The sequence below is a fragment of the Pseudophryne corroboree genome, chromosome 6 (assembly GCF_028390025.1).
Source record: "Pseudophryne corroboree isolate aPseCor3 chromosome 6, aPseCor3.hap2, whole genome shotgun sequence".
Taxonomy (NCBI): Eukaryota; Metazoa; Chordata; class Amphibia; order Anura; family Myobatrachidae; genus Pseudophryne; species Pseudophryne corroboree.
In genome coordinates this window covers 256,728,461-256,744,531 of record NC_086449.1, presented here as the reverse complement: position 1 = coordinate 256,744,531, position 16,071 = coordinate 256,728,461, and the positions used below count along the sequence as shown (strand labels likewise).

At 43.7% G+C, this 16,071-nt stretch overlaps 1 protein-coding gene across 1 annotated transcript in view; it reads left to right on the top strand.

Moving 5' to 3' along the window:
• The window catches only part of TMC3 (transmembrane channel like 3), a 125,235-nt gene that overhangs the window by 29,709 nt on the left and 79,455 nt on the right, over positions 1-16,071 (top strand). The window contains exons 4-7 of the mRNA XM_063929962.1: positions 8,134-8,215; positions 8,674-8,780; positions 11,145-11,243; positions 13,912-14,054. Of these exons, the coding sequence (XP_063786032.1) occupies positions 8,134-8,215; positions 8,674-8,780; positions 11,145-11,243; positions 13,912-14,054 (431 nt within the window). The remainder of the gene's footprint in view (positions 1-8,133; positions 8,216-8,673; positions 8,781-11,144; positions 11,244-13,911; positions 14,055-16,071) is intronic.

Below are 16,071 nucleotides of genomic sequence, written 5' to 3'. Positions count from 1 at the left end.
GGTTGCTACATCAATGGTCTAAGGCAATCCTTATATTACAAATTTAAATGTAAAATATTATTATGTTGAAAAAAATAATACCTATAGAGCTTCTTAAAAGTGTGAGAGATTATAATCATCATCAGGAAACCATTCATATACTATTTGAAGTTATCAACTGCGGACCTCAAGTACAATGGTTCACTCATAAATAATCTTAACACAGATATTTAATTATTTCAAAACCACCACCCATGCTCTTTTGTAAGGGCTAAGCATTGCAATAAGTTAATTACAGAACTGATTCAGAATTGCACTGTATGCATTTCATACAGCAGCTGTGTCTTTAAATGCAGCTGCAGTATGTGAATATGCTCATGCTGCAGGAGGCATCTTGTGTAAAAAGTCATCTCCGGACAGCTTCTCTGATCTGCTGCATACATGACAACTTTGCTGCCCCCTACTCCGAGAGGGTGAAGCCCAGTTGGCAAGGCAGCCACAAAGGTGGGCTGTGGTGGGGGTATGGTGGAACGATTGCATCATCATGGCTGAACCCCCGCTATACAGTGCATTGTATAGTGGGGGAGGGGCAACTATGACGCGATTCACTATGAATCGCGTTATCAGGCCTCCTCAGACTGCTACTTGTGCTTTTTTAAGTGGACGGGGGGGGGGGGCAAGCGGCTGGCAGTAGTGCGAGCAGATGGACGGGGGTGCGTTAGACTTGCCCACATTTCCATGGGGCTGGAAGTGCCACCAGATTTTCAGGAGCTTCCCAGCCATTCTAGGAGAGTAGCAAGTATGATCTGCTGCTGTTTCTGATAAAGCAACATCAGCCATCTGAGTAACCCTCAGGTCACTCGTGATGGCTGTGTAATCACACAACAGAGGTCAGGAAATCTGCATCAATAGAAAAATGCCCTCCTTGGCACGCATGTAAAATTGGGCCACTATGCCCTCATTTTATAAAACACTGCCCATACCCACCCCTTTACTGCCAACAGGGCTGTATTATCCATAAGGATAACTAGGTTAAAGCTAGGGGCCTCGCACGGACTAGGGGTCCTTCAGGGGTTTTTTTTTTGCTAAGGTACTGTTACCTGCGCTCTAGTGCTCCAATGGTTAAAGGTACTTTGCACTTGTAGTCAGCTGATATTTGTTTTGAGGCAATGGGGGTGGAGAGACAGCGTACCAATAGCACACTATCGCTATTTCAAAAGAGAAAAGGAAGAATGATTGCGCTGTGGTATTGGTGTCCATGTGAATACTGAAATTGTAAATGATGGCATCAGCTCTGCTTCCAAAACGTCAGCTGTAGTGTGTTGGAAGAATGGAGTACCGGAGGGGGCCTGAGACTGAAATGCCTGAAAGCTTAGGTTTGGCCATGGGTTAATATGGCCCTGCCCACCACCAAATGTATATCAATCATGTTGTGGCTTATACAGTAGGTCACTGAGACCGTCATTGCATCCACTGATCTGCACATGCGCAGTACAGATCCTGCACTGACAATCAGATCAGTAACCATCAAATCAGATCAGTAATGATCAGTAACCATCAGATCAGTAACCATCAGATTAGTAACAATCAGATGAGTAACCATCAGAGATGTACGCCAACCAAAAAACTGTAGGAAACAAGATTTTACTTGTAATGAAATTTTTAGAACATTTGAACATGTATATGTAATATTTGATTCACTGGTTCTCAGCCATATTGTGTGAGTGAATCATTATTCTGGGAGCTCAATATAACTGATTGCATACCTGACTATCATGTCACCTTAAATCACATTCTGGGTTCCCTAGGGGTAGACTGATTATAGTGTGTTTTGTCAAAGCTGTTAATCATTGTCAGTTTTGACTGATAATTCTAAACCTGCAAAAACTAAGTTTATTTAGCATTTATTCTGTTACTGTTTTAAAACTATTGGTCAAAGCTGCCAGTGATGGGTAGCCATGATTAACCACTCCTTAGTGATGCTACTCCCAGCAGTTTGTACATATTACCACTTTGCAGTTTGCATGCATACATATGTGCAAATGCAGACTTATGCATATCCAGAGAAGCAGAACAGGGTGTTGAAGGGGTATGGTAAATAATATAGCCCAAGTACAGTAAGCTAGAAACTTCTCTAGATGCATTCCTTTCTGCATATGGCAGAAATATGCTACAGTATTTTGTTATGCCCATTTTGCATACAATTCTGAACTAGCCTCTACGAATAAGACACAAGGGGGAGATGTACTAAGCAGTAAAAAGAGTGGAGAAGTGAGCCAGTGGAGAAGTTGCCTATAGCATACTCAGGCATTTTTGGAGAGGGTCTCTGACGTCAGGCAGACCACTTCCAGGCTGTCTCAGTCGTAGATTAGTAGCAGCCTCAGACCTACTCATATTTGCTCAGATGGCAAAGTTTGTTCGATGTTCCGAGATTTGCGTATGCATCTGCGAGTGGATAGCCATCAGCTATGCATTCGCAATTTTTCACGTGGCGTTTTTTCTTCCTGTTGGGGAGGCACCTTTCTACTCGCAGACAACTGTAATCTCTCACAATAGTGATCCATGCTGAATTAGGCCCTAAATTCAGGAAAAAAGTACAAAAGTCTGGGTAGATCTATCCATAGTGGAGTGTCTAAGGTGCGTCAACCGTCTAGCATCATATAGCGCAAAAAGGATAGGTGTACAGGGAGAGTACACTTCTGTATCTCTAAGCAGTGTTGTGTGTAACTAGACATACTGTACTAACCATTCATCATTATTATTTTATTATTATTATCCTTTATTTATATGGCGCCACAAGGGTTCCGCAGCGCCCAATTACAGAGTACATAAACAAATAATCAAACAGGAAAACAGCAACTTACAGTTGACGACAATATAGGACAAGTACAGGGTAAATAAACATAGCTACATCAGCAGATGACACTGGAATAAGTATCAGGTGGCAGAAGACTGCTGAATGTGGTGCAGCTGAAGATTATTAAAGTAAGAAAAGGGTAAGCACATGAGGGAAGAGGGCCCTGCTCGTGAGAGCTTACATTCTAAAGGGGAGGGGTAGACAGACAGGAGTGAGACAGATGGGGTACATAGAGAGCGTGGAACAGAGGTTTAGGATGAGATTTGGCTGGGTTTGGTGAAGAAGTGGGTCTTGAGAGCTCGTTTGAAGTTTTGTAGAGAGGTGGAGAGTCTGAGGGGGAGAGGTAGGGAATTCCAGAGAAGTGGTGCAGCACGTGAAAAATCTTGGAGGTAGGAGTGGGAGGAAGTAATCCGTAGGCAGGAGAGTCGGCGAGCATTAGCAGAGCGAAGAGGACGGGTGGGAGTGTAAAGCGAGATAAGATCAGAGATGTAGATGGGAGAGGAGTGGGTGAGGGCTTTGTAAGTAAGTGTGAGAAGCTTGAAATGGATTCTGAAAGGGAAGGGGAGCCAGTGAAGGTCTAGTAAGAGAGGAGAGGTGGACGTAGTGCGTTTGGTGAGGAAAATGAGCCGGGCAGCAGCATTGAGGATAGATTGGAGTGGAGAGAGGTATTTGTCAGGAATGCCAGTCAGGAGGAGATTACTGTAGTCCAGTCTGGAGATGACCAGTGAGTGGATAAGAGTCTTAGTAGCATCCTGGGTCAGAAAGGGTCTGATCCTGGAAATATTTTTTAGATGAAAACGGCAGGTTTGTGAGAGGTGCTGAATGTGTGGTTTGAAGGAGAGGGAGAAATCAAGGATTACTCCAAGACAGCGCACTTGGGGGGTAGAGGAGATAGTAGTGCCATCAATAGATAATGAGATTGTAGGAGGTGAGGTTATGCGGGAGGGAGGGAAGATGATCAGCTCGGTCTTAGACATGTTAAGTTTAAGAAAGCGCTGGGACATCCAGGAAGAGGTAGCAGAGAGACAGTTGGAGATACGAGTGAGGAGAGTAGGGGAGAGGTCTGGAGAGGAAAGATAGATTTGAGTGTCATCAGCATAGAGATGATATTGGAAACCAAAAGAACTAATGAGCTTACCTAGTGAGGACGTATAGAGAGAGAAGAGGACCAAGGACAGAACCTTGGGGTACCCCTACAGTTAGTGGAAGTGAGGGGGAGGTGGAGTCATGAGAGGAGACAGATAATGAACGGTCAGAAAGGTAGGACGACAACCAAGAGAGGGCAGTGTCATGCAGACCAATGGAGTAAAGGATTTGCAGTAGGAGAGGATGGTTCACAGTGTCAAAAGCAGCAGAGAGATCAAGTAGAATAAGTAGAGAGTAGTGTCCCTCAGATTTAGCAGCATGGAGGTCATTGCATACTTTTGTAAGGGCAGTTTCAGTGGAGTGGAGAGGACGGAAGCCAGATTGGAATGAGTAAAGCAGTGAGTGTGAGGAAAGAAAGGAAGTAAGGCGGTTGTAGACAATACGCTCAAGGAGTTTGGAGGCAAAAGGGAGGAGAGAGATGGGTCGGTAGTTGGAGAGAGTGTTTGGATCAAGGGTAGGTTTTTTAAGAATAGGAGAGATGAGTGCGTGCTTGAAGGCAGAGGGGACAGTGCCTGATGAGAGGGAGAGATTGAGAAGGTGGGAAAGATGGGAACAAGCAGAAGAAGAGAGGTAGTGGAGGAGGCGGGAGGGGATAGGGTCAAGTGGGGAGGTGGTGAGGGGACAGGAACGAATGAGGGCCATGACTTCCTCTTCAGATGCATGGGAGAAAGATGACAGAGTTGGTGCGAGGGATGGGGAGGGTTGGTAAGGGATGGGAGAAGGCTAGTCACTGATGGTCTGGTGTGATGTGATGTCCTGACATATGGAGTCAATTTTGGATGTGAAGTAAGTGGCAAAGTCAAGAGCAGAGAGTGAGGAAGGGAGACGAGGTGGAGGTGGGCAGAGGAGTGAGTTGAGAGTGGCAAAGAGGCGCCGGGGGGTGGAAGACTGGGAGGAGATGAGGTTCTTGAAGTATGACTGTTTAGCAAGAGAAAGGGCAGCACTGAAGGATGAGAGCATAAGTTTGAAATGGAGGAAGTCTACCTTAGAGCGTGATTTCCTCCAGTGTCGCTCAGCAGTACGTGAGCATTTTTGCAGATATCTGGTGCATTTGGTGTGCCAGGGTTGAGGTGTTAATTTGCGAGGGTGAATAGTGGTTGGTGGAGCAACAGAGTCAAGAGCAGAAGTAAGGGAAGCATTGTATGTGGAAGTGGCTTGTTCAGGGCATGAGAGAGAGAGAATAGGAGAGAGAAGTGAGTCAAACAGGGAGGAAAGGAATGTGGTGTCAATAGCTTCAATGTTACGCTTAGTGATGGTAGCCTTAGGAGGTAGAGATGGGGAAGTCGAGAGAGATAGGTTAAAGGAGAGCAGGTGGTGGTCAGAGAGGGGAAATGGGGAGTTGGAAAAATCAGAAATATCACAGCGGTGAGTGAAGACCAGATCCAGTGAGCTCCCATTCACATGGGAGGGTGAGGAGGTCCACTGGGAGAGACCAAGTGAAGAGGTGAGGTTAAGGAGTTTAGAGGCAGGGGATTGTGTGGGGATGTCAATAGGGATGTTGAAATCGCCTAGGATAATGGTGGGAATGTCAGAAGTGAGGAAGTGAGGAAGCCAGGAAGCAAAGTTGTCGATGAATTTGGAAGCAGTGCCAGGGGGGCGGTAAATGACAGCTACTCTAAGATGGACTGGTTGGAAGAGGCGTATGGCGTGGACCTCAAATGTAGAGAATATAAGGGATGGTTCTGGTGGTATGAGTTGGTAGGAGTAACTAGAAGGTAAAAGGACCCCAACACCACCCCCATGGCGACCCCCAGGTCGGGGGGTGTGTGTGAATGTGAGGCCCCCAGCAGAGAGAGCAGCAGCAGAAGTAGTGTCAGAGGGCGTAATCCAAGTTTCAGTAATGGCTAGTAGGTGTAGGGAGTTGGAAATGAAAAGGTCATGAGTGGGGACCAGTTTGTTACAAACAGATCTGGCATTCCAGAGGGCACAGGATAGGGGTATGAGTTTGTGGGAGAGATGTGAATGAGATTTTCAGGGTTGCTGTAGCGATGAGGTGGGATTAACTTTGAGGGCAGGGATGATGAGAGAGTAGTGATGGTACGGGTGCCTGAGCTAGGAGGGGAAACTGCAGGAGGTGGGCAGGGAGGGAGGTCAGTGTGATGTGGATGGAGGTGCGGGGAGGTGACAGGGAAGGGAGAGAGGGAGCAGGGCTGAGTTGTGGGGTAGCAGGATCATGGGGCAGAGGTGAATGAAAGTGGGGTAACAGGAAAGGTGGGGGAAGGAAACAGAGGGATGGAGGGGAGACAGAGGAGGGGAGAGAGGAGGAGGTGTAGCAGACTAGGGGGGAAGGATAAAGATACATTGGGGGTAATTCTGAGTTGATCGCAGCAGCAAGAAAGTTAGCAATTGGGCAAAACCATGTGCACTACAGGTGTGGCAGATATAACATATGCAGAGAGAGTTAGATTTGGGTGGGTTATATTGTTTCTGTGCAGGGTAAATACTGGCTACTTTATTTTTACACTGCAAATTAGATTGCAGATTGAACACACCACACCCAAATCTAATTCTCTCTGCACATGTTATATCTGCCTCCCCTGCAGTGCACATGGTTTTGCCCAATTGCTAAAAAATTTCCTGCTGCGATCAACTTGGAATTACCCCCATTATTAGGTAGACACTGAGTGATGTGGGGAGTATAAGAAAGCCTTGACATATTAAGTAGGTAAATAGGTTGAGGGAAAGTGGAAGTAGGAGAGGAGACTGTAAGGGAATCCGAGCAGAAGAATTGCAGAAATGCAGGTGAGAAAAGCAGTGTAGGCTCAAGGGGTGTAGATTTAGTATGAAATGAGTCAAAAGCGTAGATAAAGTTGGTGCAGAAATGTATATGGAGTGTAAGAAATGAAAGGATTGTGAGAGGTTTAAGAAGCAATGGTAATTATGTTAGATTTTTTAAGTATTTGCAGGTAAAATTGCATTGGTGCAGCTGTGCTTAAAAAACAAAATTACAATAATACAGATACAAGCATTTGTAGGTGAAATGGACGGTTTTTGAAATGTCCAAGTAAGGTTGTTCCGTGCTATTTAATCAGATGCAACAATCAGGAGGTGAGTGATCTGAGGAGTAAGTGACTCACATTTGTTATTAGTTCTTCAGTTTTTTTTGTTTTGTTTGATTGGTGTGCTTCTGTTTTCCTTCTTTTTCACTTCGATTGAACGCTGATTGAACGCTGCTGTTATGTGTCAATTTTATCACGCTTTGATAAAAATGCACGCTTAGATCAGTAAATGCACAGCCTACACCATAGGACTTAAGTAGAAGACTATTACAAGTGAAACCAATAATTGAAATCTGTAACCACACCCCACCCCCTCAAATGCCAGGCAATAAATTACCTTAAAAACAACAACCAGGCATTCCACAAAGATTAAACTGGGTCTATATCATTCAAAACTTAAAAAAATACTTCAATATCACATACTATGCAATAATGTTTCAATTTGCATTACCCAGCAGAGTTAGCTTTGCATATATAGATATAGTGCAGCAGAATATGTTGGTAGTTGTAGTCAATTGTAATTACCCAGCAGAGTTAGCTTTGCATATATAGATATAGTGCAGCAGAATATGTTGGTAGTTGTAGTCAATTGTAATTACCCAGCAGAGTTGGCTTTGCATATATAGATATAGTGCAGCAGAATATGTTGGTAGTTGTAGTCAATTGTAATTACCCAGCAGAGTTAGCAGAGTCATGTATACGTTTCTGTGTTTCTGTTTTTATTTTAGTAATTTTCCCCTCACACTGTCGCTTATAATGTCTGCTACACTGCAATATTTCTCTTAATGCTAATCTTTTCTTTCCGCGTTATGGTATCACCACTGGGTGTCTTAGAAGTGGTAGGATGGGGATACCACAATCAGCTGCAACGAATCTGACAAAATACGTCTATTTATTATTTTCTAAATACTCTTCCTGTATGTGCCTACTGCCTACATTAATGTGTAATGGCTATTCTATACATAGTGACAGGTCCTGCGTTTGAGATGCTTTCTCGGAAAATGTCTCATACAGTACATACAATACATAAGAATGCTCTCAATCTAAATATATATTGGCATATTAATACCCTTGTTTAACATGGATACCGAATATAAAAAATATTTGTTTGATTAAAGCCACTGAAATTAATCCTCGTTGTTCTTGCTACAGCTTTGGAGAAAATTTATTCGACTGTCTTACAACTTTGTTGTCCTTTTTATTCCTTGGGAAATGAGAATAAAGAAGATAGAAAGTAAGTATTGTATGTCTAATTGTGATGACAGCCAACACTTATTGATGTTTGATTGATTAACTGTAAATTGCTTGTTTAATGTGTATGTGGGCCCCACTGCCAGCCTCACAAGCATAACTTTATGTATCAGCAAAATTATTTCCAGTGAAAGGTTAGGACCACAGACATAACATGTAGGGGTGTATAAGGAGACAGTTCAAGACAACAAGAAGCACTGTTCAAGCCAATAGTTGATTTTGCTGAACTGATTTATAAATGTACAGGTTATATTCCCATAAATCAACCTATCAGTGAAAGTCCATAATACAGTACCTATATATTCCTAGCCAAGACACACATAAATCAGAAGGCCCAGTATGATAATGGGACACCCTGGTCATCATACAGTATGTAATTAAGATACTAAAATAAAAATCCCCCACCCTAGGTCTCTAACGCTTTATCTTTTGTTCTGTTAGGTCACTTTGGGTCTGGTGTTGCCTCATACTTTATCTTTTTACGATGGTTATTTGGAATTAATATTGTCCTCACAATTTTGACAGGAGCCTTCGTGGTATTACCAGAGGTAAGAGCTGTTACTGTAAAGCTTGCACACATAATTAAACATTAGTCTAACTTTCAGCCCAATCTGTATCAGTAGTTTGCTCATGCACAACTTAAGAAAACCTAGAAAATTATTTTTTTAATATAAGATATTACTCGGGCTTTAACAACCAAGGCTATTCAATTGCACTTTCTTTTTCACCCGACAGCCTTATTAATGACAATTAAAGTAGCGTGCTAACTGCATTACCATAAATTAACGTGTGTAATGGGAAAAGTTCACGGAATCGTGTGTTAATAGGGTCACAGCACCAATTAACCCGCTAGTTCTCACAGATTGTTTTTTCAAGCCACTGGGATAGGTGAAAAAAAATCCCTGATAACTTCTGGCTTCAGGACTAATTGGATAGCCCTGGACGACCAATTAGCCGGCTGTAATTTACCATTGCTATTTGGATTCTACCCTAAATATACAGATGTAGCCACACTCATCGTGGCTACATCTAGGCACATCCGTGCCTGGTTTGCCGCAAATGCATGCGCCCCATTCGCATGAATGGGGGCAGCAAAAGACGCATCTCGGTGAGTCAGTGCGGCTAGGCGAGTCGGGAGTGCCCATACACGGTAGATGTAGCCACAATGAGCATAGCTACATCTGTATTTGCACCCCTTACATTATAACATGGTTGATACAGGTGCAAAGTTACTTGCTTTTTTCCCTTTGCTCCCAACTCACAATCAGCTCTTACGCATTGCGAAATGGATGTCACGATTAGTGTGCCCGTGTCTATGATGCGTGTATGTGTATGGACGGGCACACCGTAAACTTCTATGGAGCGAATGCTGGCAGCGACAAGTAGCCGCATGGCGTACACTACAGCTTGCTGCAGTGCGTATGTCCTGCGTACACATTGCCGCAATGATGAGAGTGGCTACATCTGTAATGTTCACACAGATAGATTTCTATGACCAAGTACATTACTTTCTACAGAAATGCAAACACTTTTTTTTTTTGCTGCTGCTTAGATACATGAGGTAGCTGATGATACACAGCCATGTTCCTGATACAAACCTCAAACTGATTTATTACATGCTTTCTTGACCACTGCTTTATAACCACCATAAAAGACATAAGACGTATATCATCACCACCAACCATGACACCCTTTGAGCTATGGCAGATGCAGCCCCATTCTACTGTACTTAGCTATTCCATGGTCAGGTCATTTTTGCTGTATTGTGTCCTTGTAGTGATGGTTCTTGTCACGCTTTGTGATTTGCGGGTATAGTATTCTCCTGCTATTACACAGATGTTTTATGTCAGTTTGACAAAGGTGTAACAGATAATGCAAAGGTCCTCACCGCCAGTGTTTCGCAGTAAGACAGGCGCATGGTGTCATAGAGCAGAGATTAAACAGTGTTTGTTGTCAGCTCAGTAACACAACTCTATTATAATTATAAATGCCAAAGTAACAACTCTCACTATTGGCAATGCATGCCACAGATAGTCCCATATAGATACCTACTATTTCTGTCGGATTTGGTATGATATACTGGCAGACGGGATGCCAACTGTCGGTATTGCAACAGCGGCATCCTGTCCTACAAAGTCTATTCGCAGGCTCGCTGAGCTTGCCACGCTTCGGGCCTGGTGGCGAAATTAGCTCACCACAGGGCCCGAAGCCACTCGTTTAGTGGTGTGGACCCACCAACCAAGTGAGAATGCCAGGTGGGTATCGGGATTCCGTGCGCCGGTATAATGTCGGCTTTTGGGATTCCAGCATCGGTATCCTGAACGCCGGGGATCCCGACTGCCAGCATTTTAACTGCATCCCGTTCTGTCTGTGTATTACCTTAACCTTTAGCTTCTATAGTTTGTTGCTTTTCTATTACAGTGTTACTATTACATCCTAATTACTATTATTATTACTATTATTATTGGTATTTCTGTCTTTGGGCATGAGTGACCGGAGGTCAGGAGACCGCATTGAGATGGCCATCAGGGGGGCGAGCGCAACAAGCCCCTTGTGTCACATATTCCCACTCTATGAGTGGGAATAGTCCCTGCTAGTCGGCATGCCGACTGTCTGGATTCTAAGGGGGCGGGATGTAGGGGGAGGTATTGTGACTGGTGGAACTACATCCCGTATTCTGTATAGTTTGACATATAACTTTTATGACATAGTTTCCTCGATAAATTGAGGTTTTGGTGCCTAGGACAGATGAGGATAAAATGAATTGTTCAAGGTCAGAAGGATCTGACAGTGAGATTGGAATCAGGGTTTCCAGCAAATCATTGTCATTGTTATACAGTCAGTGACAATAACCACTCAGATGTGTTACCTCCTCTCTGAAATGCTATTCTCTTGTACTTATTTATCACCAGATTCTAGCCGGAGCTCCGTTTGGAAGCACTGTCAACAAGAAAATCCCTGATAAAGAATTTCCGTCAGCACAGGACCTGAACACCATCTGGTCACTGGGGGCAAGCCTCTTATCTTATCATACATATATGTTCCAGCCTTTATCACTGCATCAAACATGTAGCTCATAATGTATGCTGTACATTCAATGGGCAGTTTGTTACAGAAACTATATAAATGATTGAGCATTTTATACGCAGATGATTCTATTTAAAATACTTGTTTACAGCATTGTACTAGGTGCCTGGCATTCCAACATGAGTGCATCAGGAACACGAACAGTGCTAGGGTTTATACATGCTCATTAAAGCAATGGCATATATATTGGTGGACTGGTGTATGGTGAAAACCTGCAGGAGATCAATTCTGCTTGATGTACAGTAAATGATGCAAGCTTTGTCTGTGTAATGATTTTGGGTGTTCTTTCATGGGACACAATGGGCCTGATTCTGAGATGGGAATAAAGCAAAAACAGAGCAAGTAACTGGGCACCTGGACAAACCGTGTTGTACTTGAGGGAGTGCCAACACATTTATTATATATACACTTACCACACTCGTCCAGTTTGAAGTGCTGCTGCTGCTGTTTTAGGGGTGTGGACGGTGGGTGCAGTTAGTGGAACGGGTAGGCAGTGGTGCTGCTGGCCTGCTGCTACAGCATGCTTCTTGGGCTTACAGCAACCTTCCACTGCAAGCTTTCCTTCATCTGCTAACAGGTGGCCAGTGGCCACGGTGGCAGGGAGGACTATAGTACAGAAGAGCCGACACAGGTGCAGTATTGCACATATTGACACCGCCATTGCATTGTCATTCATTACTATGGCAGCATGCACCGGAGCCAGAGTAGGAGGGGTCACAAGGTATCGGGGTCCCTGTAGTGCGGGGGAGATTTAATTGTTTGTTAGTTTGTGGCTATTTGTGTGGTGCCAGACATATGGCCAACACAGTAGGCATCTTAATCAAATGAGGCACGTTTGACCCTCTGAACCTTGGGGTCCCTCTGAGCCTCAGGGCCCGGGACTGCTGTTCCCTTTGTACCCTCCCGTTGCCGGGTCTGGTTATCGCTGCTGCTAACATAAAAGCAGCAGAAATAGCTCTAATATGGTCATACAGCAGGAGGCATCATGGTTTCTGCTGCATTACCAATCCGAACCGCATCCTAGGTCGCAGTATCCGATCTTTCCTAGCACCACTGACCATCTGTGTGACCAGTGGTTGATCCAGAGGTGGGGCTGCAGTGCAGTCCCAATTTCAAATAGAGGAGCCACACCAACTGCCATCCCAAACTGGCTCACTGGCAGTTGTTGTGGCTCCCCTATATGAAATTTGGACTGCGCTGCAGCCCCACCTCTGGAGTCACCACTATGTGTGACCCATGGGGTTGCGCAAGCCAGCCTCCACAATACCTACCAAGAGGCCAGGAAATCTTCATCCTCTGACGGAGATCGAGGCCTTCCCGCCCCTTAAATTGCAATGACACGCCTCTGTTTAGAGAAACAGAGGCCATTGCTGCCCCCTCCCCGCCCCCAAAGGGCATCAGGCTGCCAATCACTAACAGTCTGAAGCCATACTGCTTCTGATGTCCTGCACATGTGCAAAGGACTGATAATCAGTACCCAAAGCATCTTCAAGCACATCTGAATTATCAAATCTCATAGTTTCATGTGGGAGAACTTTCACTTTCATAATGAAGCCCAACCTGCGTTCAGTAAGAAGTGACATCCAAAAATATCACCATCTTGATGACCTATGTGCTTCCCATAAAGTGGGGCTTATTAACAGACATAATTGCACCTCATGTCCACAATTTCACATTTATAAATGATCTTGATTGACACTAGCATTTTTGTACTTTACTATTACATTATTGAGATTATGTCATCATTATAATTATAATTATAATAATAAATAATAATGAATTCACATTGTTCTGAGGTAGAGGTACCACCTGTCCAGAATTCCTCTGGACAGTCTGGAAATTGTTAGAATTTTCTGGAGTCCAGGGGCTGATTCCAGATGGTAGTGTCCAGAGTTCATGAACCTCTGATGTCCCACCTCAGCCTGCTTCCACCCCACTGTCTCCATTGCTCCAGCACCTGCCAAATATGCCCAAAAAACTGTCAGTGCCTCATTCCTGGTTGCAGATTAATGCAACTGCAACACCGACAATGGAGTCAAACTGCAGGTAGCAGACCATCTCCTATACCCTTTGTGAGATATGGCAAGGGATTGTTGTATAACTATGTGTGCTGTGGTAGTTGTAGTGGTGTTGAGTTTGTGATTTGGAGGCTGTTGTTGCATGCTTGGTATGAACACATGGGTTACTGTATTTGAAACATTGGTATTTATGCTTGAAAGTTCCCCCTCCCCCGTCTCCAGACAACTGTGGACAAGTTGCACCTCTGCATGGCTGTACTAGTACTGGTGGGCCTGGCTGAGTGATTCATTTGAAATCGGATGGCACATTCTGGATGCTTTCTGAATTGGTGGTGTTTAGGGGGCTCTGGTGGAGTATGTGGAACAGATGGTAAGTAAAAGGGCAGGTGGATTGGTCTAAAGGCATGTAAGGTGCATGAGTGCACCTTACATGCCAGCTATACAGGATATTATCACTGAGCATATACTTAGAAAATGTGACGTAAACATGTATGGTCACTTAAAGAAACAGTAATTAAAGTTGTTTGAAAACTATAAACTCTCTCTTCTGATAGGAATCTGCTTATTCTTTCAGGGTTACCTCCAATATTCAGTGTTATTTTATGGTTACTATGGCAGAGAACGAAAAATAGGAAGAGCTGGGTACCGTCTGCCGCTGGCGTATTTTCTTGTGGGGATGGCAGTCTTTGCATACAGCTTCATCACACTTCTGAGAAAGTAATTTGTTATTTTATCTATTGGAAAACTATAGCGCAATAAAAACAAAACAACATCTTTCATACAGCGCATAGTACAATTATACATTTCCATTGTTTTATTGCTTTGTGAGTAGTTATACAGTAGCTAGATATTGTAAGTATGTTTTTTGGGCTTAATTATATAATGAACTAGTAACTTGGACCCGTCTTACTTCAGTTCAACCCAGCCCGGCCCCCAGACAGCTGTTATATTTACCTTGTGCTGGCGCTGCAAGGCCCTCCTCTCTGCCCCATTCACTCCCAGTCCTGAACTGGTCCCATCGCTATCACAGCAGTTCTGGCTCCGACTGATAGAGATGGGACCAACTATTCAGGATTATTACACACATTACACATTATGTGTATATATTATTATGTTGGGTTTTTTGGAGATGGTCTGTCCTCTCCCCTAAACACCCTACCCTACCCTGTCCTTAGCCTTGACACCCTTAAGAAGCTGGTAGTCTCCTTCACTGGCCAGGCAATGACATTACCACGACATGCATGTTGGGAACTTTTTGTGCCTTAGTTGAGTTCTCTGAAAATTTTTTGTACCAGTTCCAAAAACTATGAAAGTGGCTACCTTTCTCGTTCATATGACAGAAACAACTCTGAAACTCAAGGACACTCCCATATTACTGACCTGTCCCAGGTGCTTCCTTTTTACAGCTATCTCCTTTAAAGAAGGCAATTTTTTTAGTATGAGGATTTTGGGTTTAACTATCCCTTTGAGCCTATAATTACAGGATTTCTAGATCTCCAAGTATAACAAAAACTTTGAAAAGGATGAATCCTAGTTATTTAAGTTCAGGGCTTTCGGAAAAGTGTCGTTCAGTATATTACAACTGCCAAGTATGTTTTACCTGCACACAAAACAAGGTTTTTTCTCAGACTACTGCTGTATCTCTTAGTGCCTTTTCCTATACATACTGAATAAATCCTGGGCATACTGTACTTCTCAAACGATTTCATGGTGGATCACTGATATCTAAAGATTTTTTTTTTAGTTACTGTATATGGGTTTTAGTTGATCAGTTTCCAAAACTGCCCCATTTTATCTCTGTGGAAGTCTGCAACAAGGACATTTTTCATTTCAAGGCTAGAAATCCTAATGAAACTGGGATATAATTTGTAGCCAAGTTCTAAAATGCTTTCTGTAAGACATTAGGAGCCAACCCAAGTTTTTCTTTATTTTATTTTCCACAATTACGTACTATGGCCCTCATTCCGAGTTGATCGCTCGCTAGCTGCTTTTAGCAGCAGTGCAAACGCTAAGCCGCCGCCCTCTGGGAGTGTATCTTAGCTTAGCAGAAGTGCGAACAAAAGGTTAGCATAACTGCTCGTGAAATTTTTCATGCAGTTTCTGAGCAGCTTTAGACCTACTCCTACCTTGCGATCACTTCAGTCAGTTTAGTTCCTGCTTTGACGTCACAAACACGCCCTGCGTTCGGCCAGCCACTCCCCCATTTCCCCAGGCACACCTGCGTTTTCACCTGTCACTCCTGCGTTTTTTAGCACACTCCCGGAATACGATCAGTTACCACCCAGAAACACCCACTTCCTGTCAATCACTCACCAATCAGCAGAGCGACAGAAAAGCGTCGCTCGCCCTTCTGTAAAACTGCATAGTTTTGTGTGAAAGTACTTCGCACGTGTGTACTGCGGCCCGTACGCATGCGCAGAAGTGCCGATTTTTAGCCTGATCGCTGCGCTGCGAACAGCGGCAGCTAGCGATCAACTCGGAATGAGGGCCTATATAAGGTCATACCAAATTGTAGAACATTATTACCATACAGGTACTTATGTAATAGCCGACCTGGTCTTGCCTTGTAAATGATTGGCAGTTTAAGAATAAGGGCAGACTCATCATAATCACATATCGTACTTGCCTCCAGCAAGCTATAACATAAACCCCATAATACTATTTGATGGAGTTCCAAAATCCAAGTTTCATCACAATGATCACACTAATGATTCAACTGTTTCACAGTATATAA